The following is a 27,288-nucleotide window of genomic DNA, read 5'->3' on the forward strand; positions in this document are numbered from 1 at the left end:
GAGGAGAAAGCAGAAGAGCCCTTCTGATCCCACCCCAGCCCACCAGTCCGGTGGCTTGGTGTGGACAAAGGGTGTCTGGACAACAGAAATATCCACAGAGGTTTTTTCAATCGTTTGCTAAGAGACGTGTAACGTACATGCCTCTCCTATCTCCCCCCACCCCGCCCCTGTGATCCTCAGTGAGATTTACTTTGCTCATTAGGATTTTCTGTGGGTGGATTCCTTAGAAAAGGGCAAGATGTCGGGGCGCCTGGGTGGCTCAGTCGGTTAAGCATCCGACTTCGGCTCAGGTCATGATCTCACGGTCCGTGAGTTCAAGCCCCGCGTCGGGCTCTGTGCTGACAGCTCAGAGCCCAGAGCCTGTTTCAGATTCTGTGTCTCCCTCTCTCTCTGACCCTCCCCCGTTCATGCTCTGGCTCTCTCTGTCTCAAAAATAAATAAACGTTAAAAAAAATTTAAAAAAAGAAAGAAAAGGGCAAGATGGGTGAATTCTGCATTTGCTGCCGGAGGCTCCCGAGACCATTCCCCCGGAAGGTGGGGCGAGGGCACAAGTGACCTGGGCTTCTTGCGTCCGAAGCCAATAATCTCACCTGACTCCAATACCCTTGGTCCTCCAGGGCGCCCTGATCCCGGGGCCGGTGCCTCTGCTGCCACAGTGTCAGGAGGATTTCTCTGAATTTGTTTACGGGTTAAAATTTTAATTTGTGTAAAAGTCTTGGCTGCTTAGTAATGGGTGGGAAAATAACAGGAAGTGTTTGCCTGAACAGAAGGGACTGGAAGGGCTCTTCCGGGGACATTGGTGCAGATGGGAAGCCTGGCCTCAGCACCTGGAAAGCAGAATCCCCCCGCTAAGAGGCAAGGCATCCCTGGGATCAAAGGGGCAGTCCCCCCCCCCGCCCCTGCCTTGGGGATGGATGGTTCAGGGGGCAGCTAGCAACCCTCAGTCTTTCGTCTCTCCCTTCTCTTCCTTCTTTCCTGTTCCTGGATGTCCATGACCCATGAAGAAGCCTCAGCCCATCCTTGCAGGGGACAGCTCTGGAGCCGTCCACAGTCACCAAGCAACCCGTGGCTGCCACACCCAGGGTGGCTGCCGAGACAGCAGCTGTTGAAAGAGGAGGGTGCAGCCAGCCACAACGTCGACTTGTGATTTCCGATTCAGTTAAGCCAAAGCTGATAAGGCGAGGAGGCTGCCCACTGTGGCCACCACACTGCCTGGCTGCTGCTGAATACCAGACCTGCAGGGGCAGAGTCCCTGGTCCTTTATCCTGTCCTGGACTTACCCATTTCCCTTATGCATCCCCCATCCAACATCCATCCACTCATCCATCTATCCATCCATCTATCCATCCATCCATCCATCCATCCATCAATCTGTTTGTTGTATTTAATGAGCCAAACATTCTCTTAACACTCTCTTATCCCGTGATGGGTAGGATAATGCATAAGACCTAGCCTCTGCTTCCCCAGAACTTGTGGGGGAAGGGTAGACAGATGGGGCAGACACATGACCTAAGAACTCAAATACAAAGATAGGAGATAGACTATCACTCCAGTCACAAGAGGGGGTGCAGAAAAACAATAGACAGGGCAGGAAGATTGAGTCGTGGAGTAGATGATCGAAACGTCTGGGCTCTTTTTTGGTGTTGCTGTTGTTTTTCAAATGCGCTCTTCTGCAAAGTTAGGGTGATGGAGCAGAGGCCATGCAAACCCTTGCAGAAAAAATATCAGTGACTTCTTTGGCCGCAAAGGAGGAACCCAAGTAACAGAATCCAGGTCGAAGTCTTACTCAAAAAGGAGAGGAGGGAGAATTTATTGGATCGCATAGTCCAACAATCAGCAGTAGCTCTAGGCATGAGGGTTGCAGGCACGGCTGGATCCAGGCGTTCAGGCCATGCTGTCTGCGATCTGTCTCTCTCCAGAGACATTTACCATTAGGCCAAACCAGATGATAGCAGAGCATCTGTGAGCTTTTCGAAGGTCTAGAAATGTGTGGATGTCCCAAAATACTGCTTGGCTTCAAATTGTGAGAAAAAGAAAGACTACGACGGGCCAGCCAACAAGTCCACACCTTGGAGGTGATCCGCTCCCCCACGCTGCTCTCTCCTAAGTGCCCAGGTCAGCAGCTGCTTTTGCTGCTCCCTTCATCCGCGCCCTCTCCGCAGTCTTTGACACCGCTGACCACCATGTCCTGGACCCCGTCTCCTTTCCCAGCTGCCAGGCACCCCACTTTCCTCCTTCCTCTCTGACCTACGTGTTTCCTCTTCTCTGCTGGAGCCAGGAGGAGGACAGAAGGGGAGCCCACAGCACACGTGCAGGCCTGGAGCCCAGGGGCCACCTGGACCATCACAGAACTGCCGGCGATCAGGACTCCTGGGAGGGGTCGCAGCCTGGGCTTGGGGATCAAGGAGCCACCGGGTCAAGAGGAGCCGTGCAAATCGCGAGGTGGAGTCTGGCCTTTCTCCTAAAGGTAACAGGGAGCCATTGAAGGCTGTACTGCGGGCGTAATGTGATCCGATTTGTGTTTCAGCATCAGAGAGGGGCTCTTGGCTGTGATGCGGTTGTGGATCAGGCTTCTACGGTCACTCGGGAGGAGGGCGATGGTGGCAGTCGTGGGGGTGGGAAAAGGGGACAGTTTATGACGTGGGACTCGGTTGCATTTAGATGGAACAGGGGAGAGAGAGGGAGGCGTTGAGGATGCCCCCCCCCAAGTTTCTGATTCTGAGGTGAGGAGCGGACAGGTGGGCTTGGTGGGGGCGGGGGAGGAAGGCTCAGTTCATGCACCTTGAACTGAAAGTGTTAGGTGGCCCTCTGGCTGCCAGTCTCCGGGCGTCGATGGCAGCTGGCGTGTATGGAGCTCTGGAGGGAGCTCAGGGTCCCCGGCATCACAGCCCAGTCAGCACCACAGGGGGACTCTATGGAGGCTTCCCCTCCTGCCCCATCGAAAGGAAGAGCCTCCAGTGACCGCGGGGGACCACAAAGCTTCTGCAGAAAGCAGCCTCGCAGCAGGATGTGTTCTGGGAGGAGCTTTGAGGGCCACGGGGAAGGGGAAGGAAGAGGAGGGACAGAGTCGGGCCTGTGCCACACTGGGCCTTTCTCTGCAGATCTGCAGGCTGCAGCGGGGACCAGAGACACCCGTTGGAGCCCCTCTGAGCCATCGGGTTCTCTGGGGCCGGCAGCCTCCCTGCACAGACAGGGGGGGAGCCAGTCGGCAGAAAGACTTAGGGAACCGAGCTCCAGCCGAGCTAAGGTAGGTGCTGGCTGGGGTAAGGTGTCCAGGGAGGAAGCTGGGAGAGGCAGATCCGGGCAGAGCAGGTGGAGGGGCCAGAAGGAAGGAGGAGGAAGGCAGGGAGCCCTGGAGGGGCCGAGACGCCCCTGGCTCTTCTGTACGTGAGGCCCAGCCTTGCTGAGAAGGGTTACCAGAGGCGGTGGCCCCCCAGGATCACTCTGCCAAGTTAAGATCCTTTCACCCAGGACCCGGCAAGGGGACCCCTCCTTTCTTCTCTGGATCCTGTAAGTATCAATATTATAACTGGTTACACACGCCCGGGGCAGGAGAGCACACGTATCGTCCCACCAGATTCTCATGTGCCGTCAGAGGTGGGCCGGATACGTATTTTCATGCCCGTTTTATAGCTCAGAGAGATGCGGCGTCTTGCCAAAGACAACAGGGCAGGTGAGCAAGGCACTGGCCCCCGAGTCGGCCTTCTGGTCCCGTCTACACCCCTTCTGGGACATCATGTGTCTGTCCCTCCTGGGGAGCCAGGTGACGATCATGCTGGTCCGGTTGCTTCTGTCCACACGCACGATCGAGCGCCTTCTAGCTGTGCAGTCGGGGCCAGAGGCCGAGCAAGGCCAGGTCCCGGTGCTCAAGAAGTTGGCCAGCTGGTGGGGCCTTAAGACGCAGCACAAGTAAGTGACCAACAGAAAGCAAAGTGCGCAAGGTCCCGAGGCAAATGGAGGCACGTTCGCAGGTGACCTCGGGGCAGGGGCTCCAGGGGGCTTTACAGGAGGCCGCACCCGAGCCTTGAGGGCCAGGGAGGGTCTGTGTGCAGAGGTGAGGCAGCAGGCATCCCGGTTGAGAACAAAGTGTGCAAACCCATAGCAGGAGAGCAGGTGCAAAGCAGGGGGTTTTACGGGGAAACACAGCTGGTGAGTCCATTTGGCTGCTGAAGAGAAGAGTTCATAGAGGGTCAGTTTTTAAATGTTTATTTATTTATTTTGAGAGAGAGAGAGACACAGCATGAGCAGGGAAGGGGCAGAGAGAGAGAGGGAGACGCAGAATGTGAAGCAGGCTCCAGGCTCTGAGCTGTCAGCCCAGAGCCCGACGCGGGGCTTGAACTCACGAACCGCGAGATCGTGACCTGAGCCGAAACCAAGAGTCAGATGCTCCACCGACCGAGCCCCCCGGGCGCCCCGAGGATCATCTCATTTTGTCCTTGCAGTAATCCGACGAGGCAGGTGCTATGCCTAGCTCTCCTCTAAAGACAGGGAAACTGAGGCACAAAGGTTCTAAGCAGGCAGCCCAAGTTGTGACAGCCAGAGAGAGGACTGGGATCCAGGCAGTCTGGCACCAAGTGCCACCAGCCCGGCCACACTGCCACATAGCCCCTCACCAGGACCTGCTTCTTGGCCGACATGGTGGGCGTGAATCTGGTCCCCAGGGGTTTCCTGGTCTACACCCACGCCCCGTCAGACTCCTCCCGGGCTCCCTGCCCCCCCCCCCCCAGAACAATGCTCTCCTCCCCGCCTCCTCCAGACTGTCTCTCTCACATCCAGGTGTTTCCTCCCCGGCCGGTGGCAGACACAGCAAGGGAAACAGGCCTGCCCCATCCCCAGGGAACAGCAGAGCGCAGGGCCCCCACGTCCCCGGCGCCTCGGGAACCTGGACAGCCCGAGTGGGCCTCGTAGGATGAGGGTTGAGGGTCGAGGGGTCCCCTCAGAGCTCGGCATTCCTACTGGGAGCCCACGAATCACATGCTCTAAACCAAAGAGCCGGGCAAGTGTGACTGTCTCCTTGGATAGAAAAGGTCAGAACACTGGAAATAGCATCTGCCCCCAAAACTCAGGGGTTTGTGAGTCAGCGCCGGCAGGAGGAGGGGGAAGTGGGTCAGTGGCAGAGGGAGGGGGTCCCTTGTCCCTGTGCCAGAGGGGGGGGGGGGGGGGCTGATGACAGGTGGGGGGCAGAGCTGCCACCTTCGGAAACTCTGTGTCTTTGTTCTTGGCCTTTAAGCCCGAAGGGATGGCCGCAGGGAGGGCTGGATGGAGGGTTCTGTGCAAACGGTCTGGACGAGGAGCCCTCAGTGTGGGGTTGGGGCGCCGGGGTGGGCAGGTCAGCAGCCGGGATCTTCACTGCTGGGAACACTGACCCCCCAGCCGGGCCTGTTCCTGGAAGTCTCCCCCTGCTTGCCTGGCACCAGTCTCGAGCAGTAACAGCGGCAGGAAACAGGGTCCCGCTGACTTATCCCTGTGGCCACCTCTGCGGTTCTGTGGTTGGTCCCCAGACGTGTTTTTACCCCATGGTAGTGACCAGCTGTGTGTCTGCACCTGGCCTGGGGATGGTTTATTGCTGAAGTTCTACGTTTAAGGACGAGTACGCTCTGAATCCCACGCCATTCGTTCATTCATTCATTCATCCATTCATCCATTCACCCATTCTTTCCTTCTTTGCCTCTGATCTTGTCCCTACGTCGCCGAGCCCTGTGAAGTGTCCAAGATTTCACCCTCCTCGTAACTGTTTAAGTCAGCCTGTCGTGCTGTCACCAGCAGGAAATGGGAGACTCTGGGGTCTGAGGCAAAGGCCTCGATTACTTGTGGCCCCACAAGCACATGAGCGTCAGGTTGATGGGTCCCCCTCATCCCCCAAGTCCCGGGGGGGGGCAGCATGGAAGGGGGTGCTGTGCACCATCAGCCAAGGAGCCCTGACCTTAGGGAACCCCGGCTTTCACAGCGGGCAGCAGGCAAAGTGCCAGTTCTTCCCCGGAAGGGGACATTGCTGCTACTGTGCTGGACGGCAAGGAAATCTGCCCCGTGTCCCCAGCAGGGAGACACTGCCACGGTCCTCCCAGGCTGTGCACGATAGATACCTTCTCGGATGACCCGGCACAAGAGCTCACAAGGCGTGTGCACAAAAACACGCCCGTGAAGGATTGCCTCCCAGCCCCTTCCCGCCGTCCCCTTCCCGCCACGCTGTGGCCACACTGTCCCCGCACCTCGGCACCTGGCCTGGCTTATCCCTTCACCTGGACCCTGTCTTGGGCAGATATGGCCCCACTCGCTCCCATCCATCCTCCCCCCTCCCCGCACCCAGGTTTCTTCTACCCAGAAGTCACCTCCTCAGTGAGACCTCTCCGGTCAACCTTGTAGAAACCAGTCCCCCCCAGCTCTGGAACCGCACATCCCCCCCTCTTCCCGGCCTTATCCTCACAGCAGTGGCCATCAGCTAATATACAGCTTAGTTTTCGAGTTTCCTGGGTGTCCCCCTGCACACTCCCTACACGCCCGTTAGATTGTAGCCTTTATGACAGCAGGTGTTTTTGTCTATCTTAAATTATTGCCAAATCCCCAGGACCTGGAACCGGGTCTAACATACAGAAGGGGCTGAACGAATGAATGAGTGAGCGAATGAATGCACCCGTTTATTGGGTCTCCCGTTGAAGGCCTGGCTTTCTTACCTTGTGTCTGTAGGACGGTATCTGGCACGCTGCTGGTCTCCATAACGACGGAGCAAAAGAAATAATGAATGAAATGAATGAACGCCGTGTGCAGGGCAGGGTGAGAGGGCCTGCAGGGATGGGGTGGGGAGGCTCCTCCCAGGTGGTTGGGATCCACCCCTCGGCCGCTTTCCATGCTGCCCACGCCAGCTGCTGGGAATCTTCCTGACTGGTTTCAGGGCGCTGAGCCTGGGTCCCCCTTCCCACTGGTTTCAGGGCGCTGAGCCTGGGTCCCCCTCCCACTGGTTTCAGGGCGCTGAGCCTGGGTCCCCCCTCCCACTGGTTTCAGGGCGCTGAGCCTGGGTCCCCCCTCCCGCTGGTTTCAGGGCGCTGAGCCTGGGTCCCCCTTCCCACTGGTTTCAGGGCGCTGAGCCTGGGTCTCTTTGGCCAGCATCCTAAGCATCATCTTCATTTCCTGTACCCTTTGTCCAACCAGCCGGTCCCCACAGACTAGTCTCTGCTCCCTAGCCTGAGAGAGGTTGGGGACGGTGACCCTGTCCTACGAGTGCCTTGATGGTCTGTCATTCAAGGATATTTAGCAAGGGCTTCCTATTGGTAGAAGCAGCGTCAGGTAAAGGGGACCCAGCACTAAAGGAAACAGGATGTAATGTATGGTGCTTGGCACCGTGGATGTTTGTTGACTGACTCACAGGGGCACCGTGGGCAACCCCGGTGCCCAGCTCACATAATAACTCCTCTTGGAGCGTTAGGACTGGAGCCACAGCAAAGCTGGGGGATTGCTCACTGCCCACCTCCAGGGGCCAGGCAGGGGCACGAATGATGCCCCAGACAAGCTCACGGGCACAGCGGAGGGGGTGGGGGGAGGGCCCTGGCCCTCTGCACGGAGACAGCAGCCATTAGACACCCGTGAGTAGCTGCCCTGAAGAACTGTGGGCTGGCTGTGGCCAGATCTCCAAGTTATTCCTTTTACATAAAAGCTGGGCATCTCAAGGGGCGCCTGGGTGGCTCCGTCGGTTAAGCATCCGACCTTGGCTCAGGTCACGATCGCACGGTTCGTGGGCTCGAGCCCCGCGTCGGGCTCTGTGCTGACGCCTCAGGTCCTGGAGCCTGCTTCGGATTCTGAGTCTCCCTCTCTCTGCCCCTCTCCCGCTTGGGCTCTGCCTCTATGTAAAGCTGAGAATCTCGATTTTTATGTGAAATACGGCCTTTTTTTGAAAAAGTTGGCCACAGATGCAAATTTTCTAGAGCTATGGTTTCTTCTGGGGAGCGGGTGAGAGGAGCCGGTGGCCCAGAGGAGGAGTGAGGATGTTTGCTTTTCACTGGAGAGCGGTTTGTACATTTTGGATTTACCATCGGCGTGGTTTTTAATTGAAAGGTGAATTGTATTGATATAGTAGGCAGGACATGCCTCCAGGGCCCCAGTGAGAATCTGTGAAATGGGTTCGTTGTCAGGCGTGTTGTGAATACGGGTCCGTGAGGGCGTCAGTGTGCTGGTGGTGGGCCAGGAGTGTGGTGGCCAGGGCCACACTGCTGTCCTTAAGAAGTCACGGAGCGGCGGGGCCCCACAGTCTGACGGGCAAGGACCTTGTCTCCTTCCTTCATCTCTGAACTCCCCGGCCCTTGTCCAATTGCTGTTGCCTGGGCAGGACACGTGGGTGTTCCATAGATGCTCCTTGATTTGCTCAGCAATGCCATCACTCCAGACCCTGCCAGGAACTAGGAAGACAGCCAAGAGGGCCTCTGAGCAGCCCAAATGGAGGTTCCATGTCTGTGGTTGGAAGCTTCACTCTCTGTTCCTAGATCTGTTTCTCAGGCTTTGTTTTTGTGTTTTACCTCCAAAACCATCGCCTGTGCTTATGTGTGGTGTCCCAGCCTTCTGGAAGGGTACAGAGGGCTGGGACAGGTTGCTGCCAACACAGGGGACCCTTTGCTGGGAATTCGAAAGAAACATCATTGGGGCGCCTGGGTGGCTCTGTCGGTTAAGCGTCCGACTTTGGCTCAGGGCATGATCTCACAGTTGGTGGGTTCAAGCCCCGCGTCGGGCTCTGTGCTGACAGCTCAGAGCCTGGAGCCTGCTTCGGATTCTGTGTCTCCCACTCTCTCTGTGCCCCCCACACACCCCTTAGCACGCTGTCTGTCTCTCTCTCAAAAATAAATAAACACTAAAAAAATTAAAAATGAATGGCAAACCCTCGCCCTCCCTGGTGGGGTAAATTACCCAAAGCCCAGTGGGCCGGTGGACCAGATAACACCCCCCACTCACCCACTAGGAGCAAAGAACAGCCCCCAGTGCTGAGACAGAATCATATCTGAGGAGTCAGAAAGTATGAGCCATTCAGGACGGGGTGGAGGCTTCTGTCGTCCGCCGATAGCTCCCGAAATCTCCACCGTGTGACCATATACAATGAGCTCCCGTGAGATGCATCTAGAAAACCTTCAGAGGCATGTTTGGGGGCTAAAAGGTGCAAGCCTCATTCCCTAAGAAATGCATGTCGGCCCAAGTGGAGACAAAGGCGATGTTGATGCATTTTGAGAATGACCCGGGTTCTGCATATTTCCATTTCCTGTCTGGTTGCCTGTCCCCTGAGGGCTCCCCCCCCCCCACTATGGTCAACAGCCCCCAAAGGACAGGAAATCCATTACAGAGGCACAAAGCCTCTCCAGCGCCTGCAGGAGGACATATAAGTCCCAAATAAATGTGTGGTGAATGAGTCAGCAAATGAGCGAATAGGAAAATGGATAAGGCGGTTTTCTGGCACCCATTGGTCACGCTTCTTCCAAGTTCATTTTCCATTAAAAGTCAGCCCAGAATAGTCCCGGCTTCGCACCGTGAGTCCTGAGACACACATACCCCCTTTTCGTCTCTATCTCTGGGATGTCTTTTCCTTCCAGGCTGCCCAGTATTCCTTCCCCACTGACGCCACCCGGACAGAAGCTTGTCTGTGTGTTCATTCTATCTTCCCTGGGGCAGCAGGTGTCCTGCGAGGGGTGGGGGTGGGGAGGAAGGGGTGGAGAGTGTAAGGGGGGGGGGGTGGCCCGTGACCTCACACCCCCAGCTGAGATCTCGGCTCTAGTCCTGGTTTCATCATTCATTAGCCATGTGACTTTTGGCACGATACCTCACCTTTGCTCTCCAAAATATTTATGCCTTGTCTCCCGGGTGCCAGCATGGCCCGGAGGTGCTGGGCCTGCGGCAGGGGATAGATACGGCGGCACATTCCAACGAGTAGCCGAGAAAATTAATCATTACATGGGAAGACGCCTGATACCGATAAATGCTGTGAATGAAATGAGAGTGTGCTGGAGTATTGCCTGGGGTGGGGAGAGGAGTTTAGTTTAGATAGAGCGACCTCCCTCTCTAAGGAGGGGACATTTAAAATGAGATCTAGGGGCGCCTGGGGGGCTCCGTCGGTTGAGCGTCTGATTTCAGCTCAGGTCACGATCTCACGGTTCGTGGGGTCGAGCCCCGCGTCGGGCTCCGTGCTGACGGCTCGGAGCCTGGAGCCTTGCTTCGGATTCTGTGTCTCCCTCTCTCTCTGCCCTCCCCCGCTCACGCTCTGTCTCTCAAAAGTGAATAAATGTTAAAAAAAAATTTTTTTTAGGGAGACCTGAATATTGAGAAGTACCTAGCTGTGGGGAAAGGCGTTCTAGGCAGAGGTGTGCAAAGGCCCTGAGGTAGGCCTGGGTCTGGCAGGTGCGAGGAACCTAATGAGCCACGAAGTGAGAGCCGGGTAAGCCAGAGGGAGAGGGGGGAGAGATAAAGGTGGAGAGGTGCACGGGGGCCAGACGAGGCCAGATTTAGGCAGGGCGAGGAGTGTGGGGTGTTCTAAGATCTAAGAGATGCCACTGGAGGGCTTCAGTCAAGGACTGGGTTGTAGGGGACAGCGGGGAAGCACGGGGACTTTTGGGGGGCATGGCCACAATCTCAGCAAGCGGTGATGGTAGCTTGGACCCGGTGGGTTGGGGCAGAGGTCATCATGGTCAGTTTTCACCACTACCAGAGGGCGACCTGGGAATCCAGCTCCCCGGGTCCCACTTGGGAAGCCTCCCTCGGCTTCCCTGCATCAGTGGCTTTGGGGGCAGGGTCCGCCCCGTCCCCCACCGGGCAGCGCCTCAGGCCACCCCAGCTCCGCCACCCCCTCCCCAGACTGCAGGCACCCCGGGATCAGCCACACGCTTAGATTCACGACTGGATCTTCAGGTCTGATATTTCACATTCCCTTCAGACTGTGACGTCTCCTGTCGCCCACAAAAACATGCCACAGACCATCTTCAGAAAGAACGAACGACATGACTGGTCGACACATCCAGCCTTTATCAAAATGTTGGCACGAAAGAGCTGGACGTTTTTGGCACTTTTGGGCACCTATCCCACAAAGGAGGCTGAAGTCAGAGCAGTCAGGGATGGGTCACACGGGCACCCAGGAAGGGACAGGCCAGAGGAGCAATTATTTTAGGAGTCTTACCATTTTGTCGTTACCCTGCTTTTGCGTTACGCGCAGGGCAATGTGATAGCAGGTCTTCCCGAGTTGGGTGGCGGGCTCACGGGGGACCGTTTGTCTCGTTAGGGATCACAACGTGTGTGTACGTTAGCTCGCTCCTGTGCACCAGCTGTTACGTAATACCAATAAAGTCAAAGATAGTACTGTAAAACCTTGGTTTGCGAGCATAGCTCGTTCTGGAAACACGCTTGTAATCCAAAGCACTTGTATATCAAAACGAATGTCTTTTTTTTTTTTTTTAATTTTTTTTTCAACGTTTTTTATTTATTTTTGGGACAGAGAGAGACAGAGCATGAACTGGGGAGGGGGAGAGAGAGAGGGAGACACAGAATCGGAAACAGGCTCCAGGCTCCAAGCCATCAGCCCAGAGCCCAACGTGGGGCTCAAACTCACGGACCGCGAGATCGTGACCTGAGCTGAAGTCGGACGCTTAACTGACTGCGCCACCCAGGCGCCCCATGAATGTCTTTTTTTAATTAAAAAAAAATTTAATGTTTATTGACCTTTGAGAAAGAGAGAAAGAGCACGAGCAGGGGAGGGACAGAGAGAGAGAGGGAGACACAGAATCGGAAGCAGCTCCAGGCTCCGAGCTGTCAGCACAGAGCCCGACGGGGGGCTCGAACTCACGGACCGGGAGAGCATGACCTGAGCTGAAGTTGGACACTCAACCGACTGAGCCCCCCCCCCGGGGGGGCGCCCCTATTCTCCAGTGCTTTATATTGCCTGTGACTAAAGTGTAGCCCTTCCAATGGTGTATGTTCGTGTCTCCCAGTTTTAATCTGCGTTCCCTGATGACTAGTAACATGATTTTTGTGTTGTTTTGTTGTGTTTTCTTGCCATCCCCATAACTTTTTGGATGAACTGTCTGTTTAAATATTTTTCCCTTTCGGGGGTATCATTTGTTTTCCTACTGTCGAGGTTTGAGAGTTCTTTATACATCCTGGATACAAATTCTTTGTCAGATATGCGATCTGAAAACATCTTCTCCAACTGTATACTTTGTCTTCTCATTTTCTTAAAGGCCCTTTTCGCAAAGCCAACGTTTTTAATTTTGCCCAAGTCCAGTTTATCAGTTTTTTCCTTTATGGATCATACTTTTGGTATCATATCTCAGAATTCTCTCTAACCCAAGGGCACAAAGACTTCTCCCTATGTTTTCTTCTGAACCTTTATAGTTTTGCCTTTTACATTCAGATCTGTGAAACATTTTGAGTTTACCTTGGTTTGAGTTGTGAGATTTAAGTTGAGATACCCTTTTTTTTTTTTTTTTTTGCCTATTGATGATCAATTGTTCCAGATCATTTGTTGAAAAGACTTAGCTTGGGGCGCCTGGGTGGCGCAGTCGGTTAAACAACTGATTTCAGGTCATGATCTCATGGTTCATGGGTTCGAGCCCCGTGTCGGGCTCTCTGCTGACAGCTCAGAGCCTGGAGTCTGCTTTGGATTCTGTGTCTCCCTCTCTCTCTGCCCCTCCCCCACTTGCACTCTGTTTCTTTCAAAAATAAATAAACATTAAAAATTTTGTTTTTAAGAAATATGGTTTTTTTATTGGAATTACATTAAATCTAAAAATCAGTTGGGGAGAATGGACGTCTCAACTCTACTGGATGTTCCACATCATAAACTGTGTGTGTCTGTATTTATTTTCAGTGTTCTTCGATTTCTTTCTTCAGCATTTTGTGATTTTCACCATACAGATCCTATTTGTGTTTTGTTAGCTTTATACCTAAGTATTTCTCTCTCTCTTTTTTTTTTTTTCCTTTGGGAGCTATTTTATTTTTTTTTTTAATTTTTTTTTTAACGTTTATTTATTTTTGAGACAGAGAGAGACAGAGCATGAACGGGGGAGGGGCAGAGAGAGAGGGAGACACAGAATCGGAAGCAGGCTCCAGGCTCCGAGCCATCAGCCCAGAGCCCGACACGGGGCTCGAACTCACGGACCGCGAGATCGTGACCTGAGCTGAAGTCGGACGCTTAACCGACTGAGCCACCCAGGCGCCCCTTTGGGAGCTATTTTAAATGGCATTGTGGTTCAAATTTTGGTTTCTAGTTGTTTTTAGTATACATACATTGCCTGAGGTTGTATGCTGACATTATATCCTGTGATCCTGGCAAACTCACTTATTAGTTCTAGGAGATTTCTGTGTAGATTCTTAGGGGTGTTCTTTGTACACCTGTTACCTGTGAGTAGGGCCGTATTGTTTGCAAATAGTTTTATCTCTTCCTTTCCAATCTGTATACCTCTTTTCCTACCTTCTTCTACTTCCTTTTCTTTTTCCTTTGTCTTATTACACTGACTTCCAGTATTGTGTTGATTTGTCGAATAGAGGTGGTGAGAGTGTCCTTGCCTTTTCCTAACCTTTCACGGAAAACATTCACTTTTTTTTTACTATTACGTATGTTTGCTGTGGGGTTTTTTGGTTAAAGGCTCTTTGTCAGATTAAGGAAGTTCCCTTAAATTCCTGATTTACTCTTAAGTTTTAATCATAAATGTTAACATTTGTCAAATGTTTTTAGTGCATCAGTTAACAGAAGCATATGTTATTCTTTTTAAACCTTTAATATAGTATATTACACTGATTGATTTTCAAATATTGAATCAGTCTTGCCTTCCTGGGACAAACCCCATCAGGTTGTTATGCATTATTCTTTTTATATATTGCTAGTCTCGGTGTACTAATATTTTGTTGAGAATTTTCTTCATATATGTTTATAAGGATAGCGGTCTGTTTCCATTTCTTGTGCTATCTTTGTCTGGTTCTGATATCAGGAGAGCACTAGACTCCTAAAATGAGTTGCATAGTAGTCCCTCATATTTGGGGGGGGGGATATGGGTTATTTAGAAATGTGTTGTTTAATATCTCAATATTTAGATATTTTCTAGTTATCTTCATGTTAGTGATTTCAAGTTTAATTTCATTATGATCAGCAAACTTACTTTATATAGTTCAATTATTTTCAAGTTGTTAAGGTTTGTTTAATGACCAAGGGTATTGTCTATCTGGGTGAATATTTCACATGCACTTGAAAGGAATTCATATTCTGCTATTGTTGTGTATACTGTTCTATAAATGCTGGTTATATTCAGTTGGTTGATAGTATTATTTGCTCATTCTGTGTCCTTCCTGATTTTCCACGTGCTCGTGCTATCAATTACTGAGAAAGGATTGTTAACATCTCCCACTAATTGTGGATTTGCCTACTTATCCTTTAGTTTTATTAGTTTTTCCTTTATGTATTTTGAAGCCCTGTTTTTAGGTGCAAACATATTTAGCACTGTTATATCTTCTTCATGAACTGTTATCATTATGTTTCTTTTATCATTATGTTTTTATCATTATGATTTTCCATGCTCTGAAATCGACTTTGTCTCATATTAATTCAGCTACTTCAGTGTTCTTTTCATTAATAGTCAGGTAGTATTTTTTGTATTCTTTTGCTTTTAACTTACCTATGACATTATATTTGAAGTGAACTTTGCAAACAGCATAGAGTTGTTTCCTTTTTTTAATTTTATTTTTATTTATTTATTATTTATTATTATTTACTTTATTTTATTTATTTTTGAGACAGAGATAGCAAGGGAGAGACAGAGAGAGAAGAGAGGGAGACACAGAATCCAAAGTAGACTCCAGTCTCTGAGCTGTCGGCACAGAGCCTGATGTGGAGCTCGAACCCACGAACCATGAGATCATGACCTGAGCTGAAGTTGGAGGCTTAACTGACTAAGCCACCCAGGAGCCCCTGTTTTCTGTTTCTTTTTAAATGCTGGCAATCTCTGTCTTTTATTTTTTAATTTTTAAAAAATTTTTAATGTTTATTTTTTGAGAGAGAGACAGAGAGTGAACAGGAGAGGGGCAGAGAGAGAGGGAGACACAGAATCCGAAGCAGGCTCCAGGCTCTGAGCTGTCAGCACAGAGCCCGACGCGGGGCTCGAACCCACAGACCGTGAGATCATGACCTGAGCCGAAGTCGGACGCTTAACCAACTGAGCCACCAAGGCGCCCCCAGATAATCTCTGTCTTTTAATTGGTGTGTTTAGACCATTTACATCTAATATAACTATTGATATATTTTTATTCATGTCTACCATTTTATTATTTATCTTCTATTTGTTATTTCTGGGTTTTGTTCCTGTGATAGAGGGGGGAATAAAAGTATTAAGGATTCTTCCCATGCCCTTGGAACTATAGTTCCTCTAGTAAGAGGGAATAATTTCCCTTTTTCAGAATTTTAGGTATCTGCATGCCCCTCACTGCTGCTGCTACTGCTATTTCAAGATTTCCTGGGGGCTAGAACAAAATGCAAAAGAAAAAGTAAATTCCCCCATCTCTCCAATCCTTTGGGGACCCTTTCTTTGCTCCTCACAGCAGGAAGGGAGGCTTCCTTCCAGCTCTTTCTGTCTGCCCTAAGTGTGCACTTGTGAGTTTTAGGATGCCTTTGTGTCTAGGCCAGTGTATAATGGGGAGGGTGGGGGGAGTGCAGGAAACTCATTGCCAGATCATTCTTGCTTCGAGTGCTGGTTTTCTTCCCCATTCTGCCTGCCACCGTTTACCTTTCAGAATCCTCAGATAGCGATCGCACGCATACTATTCAGAGTTTTTAGTTGTATTGAGTTGGAGAGTTACAGTGGAGTGTACTTACTCCGTGTTTAACCAGAACGAGGACCTCCAATGTCACATTTTGACGTTTACTTTTTCTTGACTTTTTACCATACATCTGAGCAAATTTAGAAGTCTTCTTTTTAAAATTAATGTGTTAGGAATGTGTTAACTGTTTTGTTACCTGGTGTTTAAAACAAATACTTCCAGGGGCCCCTGGGTGGCTCAGTCAGTGGAGCATCTGACTCTTGATTTTGACTCAGGTCATGATCTCATGGTTTGTAAGATTGAGCCCCTGCGTCGGGCTCTGTGCTGACGGCTCGGAGCCTGCTTGGGATTCTCTCAAAAATAAATAAATAAACATGAAAAAAAATTAAATGGATACTTCTGAGAATCTTTTCAAGTAAGTAAATGTAGACATACATCATCATTTTTATGTCTGCTCTGTATTCCATTGCCCACATTACTTTAATTTGCTTAATTGATACTCTGTAGTCGGGCCTCTAAGTTTCTTCTCTTTTTCTCCCTTATAAACAATGTTTCAATGACCATTGTTGTACATAATCCTTATTCACTCACCCAGTTATTTCCTTAGGATAAATGCCTAGTGGTGGAGTGGCTTAGGCAAAGAGTGTGCACATTTTGAATTTTGACACTTATTGGCCAGCTACCCTCCAGAGAAGCTATACCAATTTCCATTCTCACCAACTCCCTACGGCAGAGCAAAATTTTTCCACATCCTCATCAAGAGTTGATATTTTTATCTTTTCCAATCATTGCCAAGGTTTAATCTTTTCTAATTGTTGCCGACATGTAATCACATTTTAATATTCCTTTCTAGGCTAGAATTATTCAGAATACATTATAATTTGAATTCATTGAATTCATTAGCAATATTTATTTTATATTTTTGATATCTGTTTATTGTAGTAAAATATACATACCGTAAAATTTTCCATTTTAACCTTTTTAAAGTGTACAACTCAGTGTCATTAAGTACATTCACAATGTTGTACAATGACCACTGTCCATTTCCAGAACTTTTTCAACATCCCAAACAGATACTCTGTACCCATTGAATAATAATTCCCTGTTCCTCCTTCCCCATAGCTCCTGATAACCTCCGTTACACTTTCTGTCTCTCTAGATTTCCCTATTGTGGGTGCCTCATGTAAACAGAATCATATAATATTTGTCCTTTTGGCCTGACTTATTGCGCCTAGGATGATATTTCAAGGATGATATTTTAAGGTTGAATAATTTTCCATTGTATGGATAGACTACATTTTGTTTACCCGGTCACCTGTTGATGGACATTTGAAGTGTATCCAATTTTTGGCTATTTTGAATGATGCTGCTATGAACATTGGTGTGCAAGTATCTGTTACAATCCCTATTTTCAATTCTTTTGGGTATTTACCTAGAAGTGGAATTTGTGGGGCGTATGGTAAATCTGTGTTTAACTTTTTGAGGAATCGCTGTACTGTTTTCTACCACAGCTGTACTATTTTGAATTCCAACCTGCAGTGCATCAGGGCTCTAATTTCTTCACGTCCTTACTGACACTTGATAGTATCAGTTATTTTCTTTTTTTATAATGTTTATTTTTGAGAGACAGCGTGAGTGGAGGAAGGGCAGAGAGAGAGGGAGACACAGGATCCCAAGCAGGCTCCAGGCTCTGAGCTGTCAGCACAGAGCCTGACGCGGGGCTCGAACTCACGGACTGCGAGATCATGACCTGAGCCGAAGTCTGACGCTTAACCGACTGAGCCACCCACATCCAGGCACCCCTAAACACCTATCCCAGTGGGTGTGGAGTGCTTCGTCTACTTTTTAAACTATCTTTATTAGATTTTGTTATCAGGGATAACTTGGCTTTTTCAGAGACTCTTTCCTTCTTTCTCTATGCTTTCAAACAGTTGTAATAGCATAACATTTTTCTTTGCTGGTTTGAGAGAACTTATCAGAGGAACCATCTGAGACATATAGCACTTTTTAAGAACTGGTTCTTTGACAACTTTCTTTATTTTCTCACTGATCACTAACATAAGTAGTTTTCCTAATTCTTCTGGAGTCTTTTGTGTCATTTTTATTTTCCTAGAAAACCAGGTGTGATATATAGGGTTCAGAATTTTGTTTTGCTACATATATATATATATATATATATATATGATATATGTATACACCATATACATGTATGATATATGTATATGATATACATCATGATATATGATATGTGTGTTTTCTTTCTAAACATTGCCAATGGTATAACACATTTTAATGCTCATTCTGTGATTATCAGTAGGCTAAAATTATTCAGAGTGCATTATAATTTTATTTCATTGTATATATATGGCCTTTACCATTCCTAATATTTACTTATTGTTCTGTGTCTCCAAATTAGCTTTCCCAGGTATGTTTTCATTCATTTATTGTGGAGTTCACTTAGTTGTGGAGTTTGTTGCTCTGGGAAGCAGGGTTTGGGGGGGGGTCTCCCACTGCGGTCACGGTGGGGCGGGCGGGGGCCGTGACTGAGGGCACAGGCTCGAACCAGATAGTCTGAGTCCAGTGCTCAGTCCTTTACTGAGCTGGTAAAGCTATTTGACCTTCTATAGTCTTTTTTTTTTTTTAGAGAGAGAGAGAAAGAGAGTGCTAGCTGGGGAGGGGCAGAGAGAGAGGGAGACAGAGGACCCAAAGCGGGCTCTGTGCTGACAGCAGAGGGCCCGATGTGGGGCTCAAACTCATGAACCGTGAGATCGCGACCTGAGCAGAAGTCGGATAATTAACCAACTGAGCCACCCAGGCGCCCAAACCTTCCATAGTTACTTAACCTCACTGTGCTTCAACGTCCCTGCCTGTAGAAGGGAGAGAAAATAGTACCCACCTCCTAAGGTCAATGCAAATATTTAAACGTTGGTCATTTTTCAGTGTTTAGAAGAGTGCCAGGCTCAGAGCCAGCACCGCAGAGGAATTTCTGAAATAAATGTAGCCTTTCCTCCGACGTGCTGGGAGCCTGGGTCCCCCAGGAGCCCCTCCATTCCCCCAGACGCACTTTCTGTAACCTTTCAACCACTTACGCTAACTGCCTCTTAGTTTGCAGAACCACGTCTGTGCGGAAAAACAACCACCTCACTTTCCACTCTGCTGCTGAGACGACCACATCCTCTTCACACGTACCCCGGGCTCCCATGGAGAGCTCAGGTCAGTATGGCCGGGTTGGGGGGGGGGGGGGGGGGAGGGGAGAGAGGGGTCGAGTGCGTCCGGCTGCCTCGCAGGGGAAGGCCTCCCTGGCAGGTGACAGTGCCCCCCTGGGGCTGTCATCTCAGACCCCCATGTCAGCCGCCCCAGTGCGAGAAGATCTTGAGAAGCGGACCTCCACGCCCTTGTACGAGCCCCGGCTCCTTGCAGGTCACTGAGCTGGACCCTGAGGAGGAGAATGACAATAGCCAAGATCTATCGCCAGACGCTTGGGTTCATTTACCAAACGCCTCGGTAGCGGTTACAATCTATCAAGTCGTGATAAAAGCCCTTGACAAGTATCAACTCACGGAGTCCTCATAAAGGCCCCCTGAGATAGATGTTATCGCTGCCCCCATTTTACAGAAAGAGAAAGTGAGGCCCGGCGGGGACAGGTATTGCTCCCAAGGCCACGTAGCTTTGTACAGTCAAACCAGGACTTGACCCCAGCAGACGAGCTCCAGCGCCGTGCCCTTAACGATTTCGCTGTGGATTTCCCCGGGGCAGTCGTCAGAAGGGTTCTGTGTGGGACAATATCAATGCCCTTGTCCCTGTTTTATGGAAAAGGGGAACAGAGGCTCAGAGAGGTTAGGTCATTTACTCAAAGCTGCACAGCTAATATCGGAACCAAGGTCTAGCTCATGGCAAAGCCCACGCTCTTCACACTTTGTCAACCTGGGACGAGGGATGACCTTTCCCTCAAGATGCGGATCCCCTAATGGTCACCCAGGAAGTCACAGAGCACTTCTCACGAGGCTTAGACGCTAATGCCCCGGAAGACCCCTATCCCAGGGAAGGGGAAGGCACAGCCAAGGCAAGTGAAGCTCCACGGGTCGTTATTATCCCTAAGACACGCATCCTTTCCACACCCCGTCACCGTCAGAGCCTCCCACAGCTGGAAGAGGCTCGGGCTGAATCAAGCAAGCCCGCAAATCCCTGTGTTGCAATATTCTGGGTTATCTTTCACCAGCTGGGGTTTGCCCGGTCCAGAGGATGGCAGAGTGGGGGCCAGCAGTGTGAAAATCTCAATATTACTTTTTAAAAAAAATTTTTTAAATGTTCACCTATTTTTGAGAGAGACAGAGACAGAATGCGAGTGGGTCAGGGGCAGAGAGAGAAGGAGACACAGAAGCAGAAGCAGGCTCCAGGCTCCGAGCTGTCAGCCCGGAGCCCGACGCGGGGCTCGAACTCCCGAGCTGTGAGATCATGACCTGAGCCGAGGTCGGACGCTCAAACGACTGAGCCACCCAGGCGCCCCGAAAAATCTCAACATTTCAAAACCAACTTACTTTGCGCTGGCTTTACGTAGAACATTAGATGCACGCCATGCTGCGTGTTAGGAAGAGAGGTGTGCCAGGGAAGTTCCTTTGCATACAAGCAGTAGAAACGCATGTTTTCCCAAACACAAAGAGTGCCCTTCACGCGTTCCTGCCTGCTGGCCATCACCTGCGCGGGGCTCACCCAGAGGGAGAGAGTCCACTGGCCAGCTTGGTTTTGTGTCTGCTCCAGGCCAAGGCAAAGCAAGGCGCCTGGACTACAATGAGCAGAGAGGGCTGCCGGGCGGGCGAGACCCCCGGCAGCCTCCACCGAAGATGTGACCGATGGCCGCCCCCGAATCAAATGGGGGAAAGAAAACATCCCCCAACTAGGATGCTGGCCCCGGGAGCTCCCCAGGGGCGTCTCGCCATCACGATCAGAACTGAAGTTGTCCCGGCTGTCTTCCCAAATTACAGATGCCTAGAACTTGCCCCACCTTCCTGTAGCCCTAAGGGGTTCTCTCATCCTAGCGTTCAGAAGAGGGGCCCCTGAAAAGGAAGGTATTTCTTTAGAGGCATGCAAAAGGCAACGCTCCAAGGTGCCCGAGTTACTGTCATTTGGCCATCCCTGCAAACAGGGACAAGGATGCAAACCATTTTTGAACGACCTGAGCCCTCGTTCCACGTGGGGGTCAGGGGGCCCCGGGCATGGGCATAAAAGAGAAGCGGGAGCCACATGACTCCAGCCAATGGTGCGTCTGGGTGCTGAGGGCAGATTTCAGTAAGCTGAGATGTCGAGACGGAGCTGTGGGAGCACCGGGGCTTTTCAGGCGAGTCCTGAGTCCCCGGTTGGGAGGCCGGTCCGCGAGGTCCACGTGGTCAGCGTGCGGGGACTCGTGGGATCTGGGAGAACGGACCCCAGCTCCGGGCTCAAGGTGGGGGAAAAGTCACCCTCTGAAATGGAAACCAAGCTGCTAAGTGACATTCCCCTGCACAGAACTAACCTGCCTTAGGAGTCCCCCGTCTGAACAGGGCCACAGGTGACCTGTGCTGTCCTCGACTGTTTTATGGCTCACCCGGCGTGAAGTAATGGGCCCTGGGGTTAGTTTTCAAAGAGAGGGGACCAGAAAGAGTCTGTTGGTGCGTTCTCCCTCTCCGTCCAGGGAGGGGGTGCTGATTCTGGTGGCTGATGCCCAGAAAGCAGAATAGGGCAATTCTTTCCATCGCCCTAGTTGGAGGGAAATGCCCCTTGAGAGTCGCAAATTCAACCTCTTGGGTGATAATTTTGTGTGTCCCAACTGACCTGAGGTTGCCTGTCACCCTTTCGTCTGGAGGGACATGTCCACTCCTCCTGATGCGGATGGATGCCGTGGTCCTCTGTGGCTGTGTTAGCGAGGTTTTCTCCACAGAAACAGCCCCTGTAGGATATACACACATATATGGGATGAGATTTATTTTTTTAACATTTATCTATCTATCTATCTATCTATCTATTTATTTGTTTAGAGAGGGGAGAAGGACAGAGAGAGAGAGAGAGAGAGAGAGAGAGAGTCCCAAGCAGGCTCCATGCTGTCAGTACAGAACCCGCCACGGGGCTCAGTCCCACGAACCATGAGATCACGACCTGAGCCGAAATCCAGAGTCAGATGCTTAACCCACTGAGCCACCCAGGCACCTCTAGCATGAGATTTATTATAAGATTTATTATATTTATTATGAGAGTTATGATATATATTTATTATAAGGAGATTTATTATATTTATTATAAAGATTTATTCACGTTACCATGAAGGTTGTTTGGGGGCGGGTGGAGGGTGTCAGGCTTTTGTTCTATTCAGGCCTTCTACTGATTGGACGAGGCCCACCCACGTTAGGGAGAGCCACCTGCCGACTCAGTCTACTGATTTAAATGTTTGCCTCATCCAAAAACACCCTCGTAGAGACACCCAGAAGAATGTTTGACCAGATATCTGGGCCCCTTGTGGCCCTAGTCAAGTTGACACATAAAATTAACCATGACAAGTAGGTGTGGGGTAACTTGCAGAAGACAAAGACTGGTCTGCTTGGAAAAATCTTGGAAGATTTTCTTCATGTCATGGCTGGACCTCGAGCACTGATGTCTACTGCCCAGCTCCCAGGGTTACGTTTCTTCCCTTTTTATTTTTTATTTTTTTAATGTTTATTTATTTTTGAGAGAGAGACAGAGAGACAGAGCATGAACAGGGGAGGGTCAGAGAGAGGGAGACACAGAATCTGAAACAGGCTCCAGGCTCTGAGCTGTCAGCACAGAGCCCGACGCGGGACTCGAACTCACGGACCGTGAGATCATGACCTGAGCTGAAGTCGGACGCTTAACAGACTGAGCCTTCCAGGCGCCCCCCCGCCCCGCCACAGTTACATTTCTGAACAGACACCACACCTATTGCAAAACAAGCTAACAAACAATGACAACTTTCAACTTTCTCCAATTATTTCCTTTGCACCTCCTTCTGCCACCGTGACAGCCAGGAAGGAGCCATTCTGACCCTGTGACCTTCGTTCTTAATGCAGGGATGATTGTCCTCTGGGAAGCCTGAGCATTTTTGCACTTGACTCCTTTCTTGACTAACAGGTCAATTACCCAGAACTCTAAGCTTATCACTTAAGACAGTAATTCACATCCTGATGATACATTAGACTGTCCCGGAGAGCTATTAGAAAACAAACAAACAAACATTAGTTCTCATACTCTAATATCTGATTTAAATTGGTTTCGGGTGAGCTGTATATTAGTGAGGTTTTTTAAAGTTTATTTTATTTTATTTTGAGAGAGAGAGAGCACACGCACAGAGGAGGAGTAGAGAGAGAGAAAGAGAGAGCAGGGGAGGAGCAGAGAGAGAGAGAGGAAGAGAGAGAATCCCAATCAGTCTCCATACAGTCAGCACAGAGCCCAACGTGTGACTTGATCTCATGAAACATGAGATCAAGAGTCAGACGCTCAACCCACTGAGCCACCCAGGCGCCCTGTACATTAGTGTTTTTTAAAGCTTTCTGAGTGATTCTCCTGTGAAGCCAAGATTAGGAAGGGGGGAAAAGGAAAACATTCTATGAAGCGTTTGGGAGAGATGTGATTCTGTCTGGGATCACAGAAGGCTGGAATGGCCAGAAATTGAAGAGTGGACCTTGAGCTAAGGGGGTCCTACTGTGGTCAGGACCCCGAAACCCTACTTCTCCATCCCTCCCTATTGGCTCACAACACCTACCCTGGTCTGAGAGCTGGGAATCTTTGTGCGGGCGACTTTATCCAGCATATTGATTTTCAGCACTCAAAGCCCAGACACTCATAGATAAGACATATGTTCATAATCTCACCTGGGAATTTCCTCCTCTCCCTTTTCCGGGTAAGCAGGTGGATGGACACATGTAAGAGTGCAGCTTTAGAAGAAGAGGTTTTGCCAAAGAGAAAGCTCTGTTCCCGCATTTCTGTGGCCTTATGTAAATCACCTCTCCCCTCAGAGCCTCATTTTCCCATCTGTAAAATGGGATGAGAGCCTCTCCGATCCCTCTGGGCCTGACCTCTGTGCTTGGAGAGGCAATATGGGGCAAGGGTAAGAGCTCTCGACCTGGAATCTAAAAAACAGAGGGAAGAGTATTTGTAGGGCAAATCCCCAGGGCTCTGCTGAGAATTCAATGAGGTAATATGCCAGAAAATGCTCTGCAAGTACACGGGTCAGTCAGAGAATGCTAGCCGCCGTAACAAATAACCCCAATGTCAGTGGATTAGCACAACAAATGCTTATTTTGCACACCGCCATCCAGCGTGGGCTCCAGTCCTCCGGGGACTGAGTTCTCCCTCCTTCTTGTGGTGCCGCCATCTTGAACATGTCTTCCAAGGTCGCCACGGAACGGGAAGAGAGAGGTGGAGGCTAGTGCAGAGGATTTTAGGACCGGGCGTGAATGTGTCACATGTTGTGTCTACCGTATTCCATTGGACAGGACTCAGCACGTGGCTCCCATGACTGCAGGGGAGTCTGGGAAATGTAGTCTTCCCGTCTACCCGCGACAAACGTGAGATTGGTTTGATGAACACATGACATTGTCTTGCCATGCCTGCGTGCGACTATCTGTGTGTATTCCTTTCAAGTGCTATTTAAATGTCAGATATTAATAGTAACGTGACAATATCCCACATTCCTGGATGGAGGGGAGGATAATAATTAGGAATGTTTATTTATTTATTGGCCGTTCTGAGTCAAGAATGATGGTAGAAGTGCATGTCGTATATGAACAACCTTGAGACGCTTGAGGCACAAGAAATACTCCATTTCTTTCTTTTGCTTCATGCAATCAAATCCAGCTTCAAGCTCTCCTTTGCCACGGCCAGTACAAATTCCAATGTCATTCACTTGGGGGTGGTTCCCCCTCTCTGTGATCTTGTAAGCCCAGGGGTTACAAAGTCTTCGTGATGGAAAAGTCCGTGGTCTTCAGTCCTCTGTAGCTGCAGCCCCCTGGACAGGTTGGCTAGGCTTGCATGGTGCATAGGGAGAGAGGGGGTTCCTTTGGGGACATTCTTGAGTGCTGGCAAAGGTGACCCAGGAGACCACAGCAGTGGCCCTCAAGGTCAGAGGTTCGTGCTCACCTGCCTTGAGCCGAGATCTTTGCCACCCCCGGTGAGCTGTGTCCCAGCCGGCCCTGGTCTGGGCTCTCCCAATCCAGGGGACTCTAGCCTCTCTGCTTCCCTTTGGGTTATCACTCTCCTCTAGAACTAAAAGCATCAGCCTTCACCCCCACCCCTCTGAGATAATCCAGCTCATCGTCTCAGTCCCCTTGACAGGGGTCTCAAACTCAGGGGCCGGGTAGAGGGTGTGGATGGGGGAAACCAGGAGGGGAGGCACTGTGAGGAACCAGAAGAGCTGTGCCCCATCGACTGCCCCCATGTGAGGAGAATGCGTGCCTGATGTCAACGGACTTTCAAGAGATGCCAGAAACCCAACTTTTATGCAAAATCTCCTGATTTGTCAATGTTGGCAGCTGATTCCTTTTTCTTCTTTCCTTTCGAGACACTCTGCAAGCCCAAACAAAACACGTCTGCAAGCCAGATGTGGACCAAAGCCCGAGAGTTTGTTCTGGCTGCCCAGACTTTCGAAAACACACTTTATTTGGGGTTGTCTCCTGGGGCTACTGGCAACTTCTCTATTTTTTCTCTGAAACATAAAAGCTGAACTCCCTTTGCAAAGCGGAGGAACCCAGGGCTCAGAAGACAAAGGCTTGACTGCCCTTTGAGTGAGGGGGCAGGGGGGAGATCACCGCGTTCACGGTTCCCAGCCTGTGTGGTCCTTGGTGAGGCGGGTGGAGAAGGAGGAGGAAGGAAGGAGGAAAGAAGAAAGTAGACATAACATAATGTTTTCATAACTCAGCCTGCACTGACTCCTTAAATCTTCATGCAAGGTGGAGACAGGTAGATGGGAAGACAGCTTGCGGCCAGCCCTTGTGCCAGGCTTCGTGATCCTGGCCAGTGTGGGGGGATGCTTCAGTGCCCAGCAGGGTGGCTGGGTGGCCAGATGTAGGATGTAACAGCCAGTGCCCGTTCTCAGCCTCGGGGAAGGCTCCAGAACGGGCCTCAATGTGCCCCAGGGCGACAGGGGAGAGGCAGGTAGAAGGTGAGGGTTTTGGAGAAGCCAGGTGGCCGACTTAACAGAGCTCACGCCAGAGCCTTGGAGGGGCCGGTCCCCAAGCCGCGGCTCACCCCGGGTCCTCGGCTAACCCCATTCTAACTCCTGAACTGCAACCCGCTGGTTTCTGAAAATTGTGATCTCGATCCTGCTTGCTTCCCAAGGCGCTCGAGGCAATTAAGATCTATGTTAAGTAGGAGGTAAACCAAGATCAGGAAGAGGATGAGGGAGGAGAGGTCCCTGACCCCTGAGATGAGCTGATTTGTGACGCTGGGCCCCAGTCTGACTGTAAGTTTCCTGACAAGCAAGCAAAAGAGGAACCCCAGACACGCGTGTGGTTTGCAGCGTCCGAGAACCCAAGAACGCACACGCTTGCCTGTAAATTCGATCTCTTGTCGGGAGCTGGTGGTAAAGAGGGATCTGTGGTGTGGAGAGCGTCTCTCGGGCTTCCTGTGTTAGCCCGGAGCCTTCGAGAAGCAGGGTGGCCACGCGGGGACCGAGGTGGGGGGCACACCTCGGGGGCAGGAAAGGGAGAGGGTGCGGACCGACATCTGGCTCCGAGGGAAGGAGAAAGAGAAGGGCTCAGCTGGGCGGCTGGGGGACCCCTGCGTGGAAGTCAGGCACGGAGAAGGGCCCCAGTGTCCGAGGAGGAGACTGTGAGGGCCCACGGCTCCCCGTCGTGGCCCCACAGCGGGTGACGGGCTGCCCGCACAGAGCCCAGCTAACCTCCCCGTAGTGGGAGATGGGCCAGGGGCCTCCTCCCCGTTACCAGTGAACCTCACTTGTTCAGATGGTGAGGACTGGATCTGAGGCCATTTCAACAGGGGCTCGGCCCCCAAAGAGACAGACGGCTAGGGGGGTTGTAGCCAGTGGACGGCGAGGGGGCCAGCGGATGGGAGATCCCTGGGAGGAGACACCAAGGGTGCAGGTTCCTGCTGAGAGGGTTCTGCTAAAACCAGTCCACAGGCAGGCGGAAGGCAGGACCGGGGCCAAGATGGGGGGTGGGGGTGGGGAGGGTGACTTAGAGCCTGAGTTCACTTGATCAGGGCGCGGTCACCTCCTGCCCCAGCATTTATCTGACCCGTTTCTTTCGGTTGGCTTTAAATTTTCACTTCATGTATCGATTGAGGAACCCCTTAGAAATACTGTTTTTCAGGGGCGCCTGGGTGTCTCGGTCGGTTGAGAGTCTGAGTCTCGATTCCGGCTCCGGTCATGATCTCGTGGTTTGTGGGTTCGAGCCCCATGTCGGGCTCTGCGCTGGCCTGCTTGGGGTTCTCTCTCTCTCCTCTCTCTCTCTCTCTCTCTCTGCCCCTCCCCTGCTCGCTCGCTTTCTCTGTCTCTCAAAATAAAGAAATAAACATTTAAAAATT

General features: G+C 50.8%; 1 protein-coding gene across 1 annotated transcript in view; it reads left to right on the forward strand.

The window, feature by feature from the left end:
• The first annotated feature begins 3,076 nt into the window (after positions 1-3,076).
• The window catches only part of PIK3R6 (phosphoinositide-3-kinase regulatory subunit 6), a 54,458-nt gene continuing 30,246 nt past the window's right edge, over positions 3,077-27,288 (forward strand). The window contains exons 1-2 of the mRNA XM_049636949.1: positions 3,077-3,247; positions 18,868-18,975. Coding sequence (XP_049492906.1) covers positions 18,963-18,975 — 13 coding nt within the window. The 5' untranslated portion in view covers positions 3,077-3,247; positions 18,868-18,962. The remainder of the gene's footprint in view (positions 3,248-18,867; positions 18,976-27,288) is intronic.

The sequence above is a fragment of the Panthera uncia genome, chromosome E1 (genome assembly GCF_023721935.1).
Source record: "Panthera uncia isolate 11264 chromosome E1, Puncia_PCG_1.0, whole genome shotgun sequence".
NCBI classification, from domain to species: domain Eukaryota; kingdom Metazoa; phylum Chordata; class Mammalia; order Carnivora; family Felidae; genus Panthera; species Panthera uncia.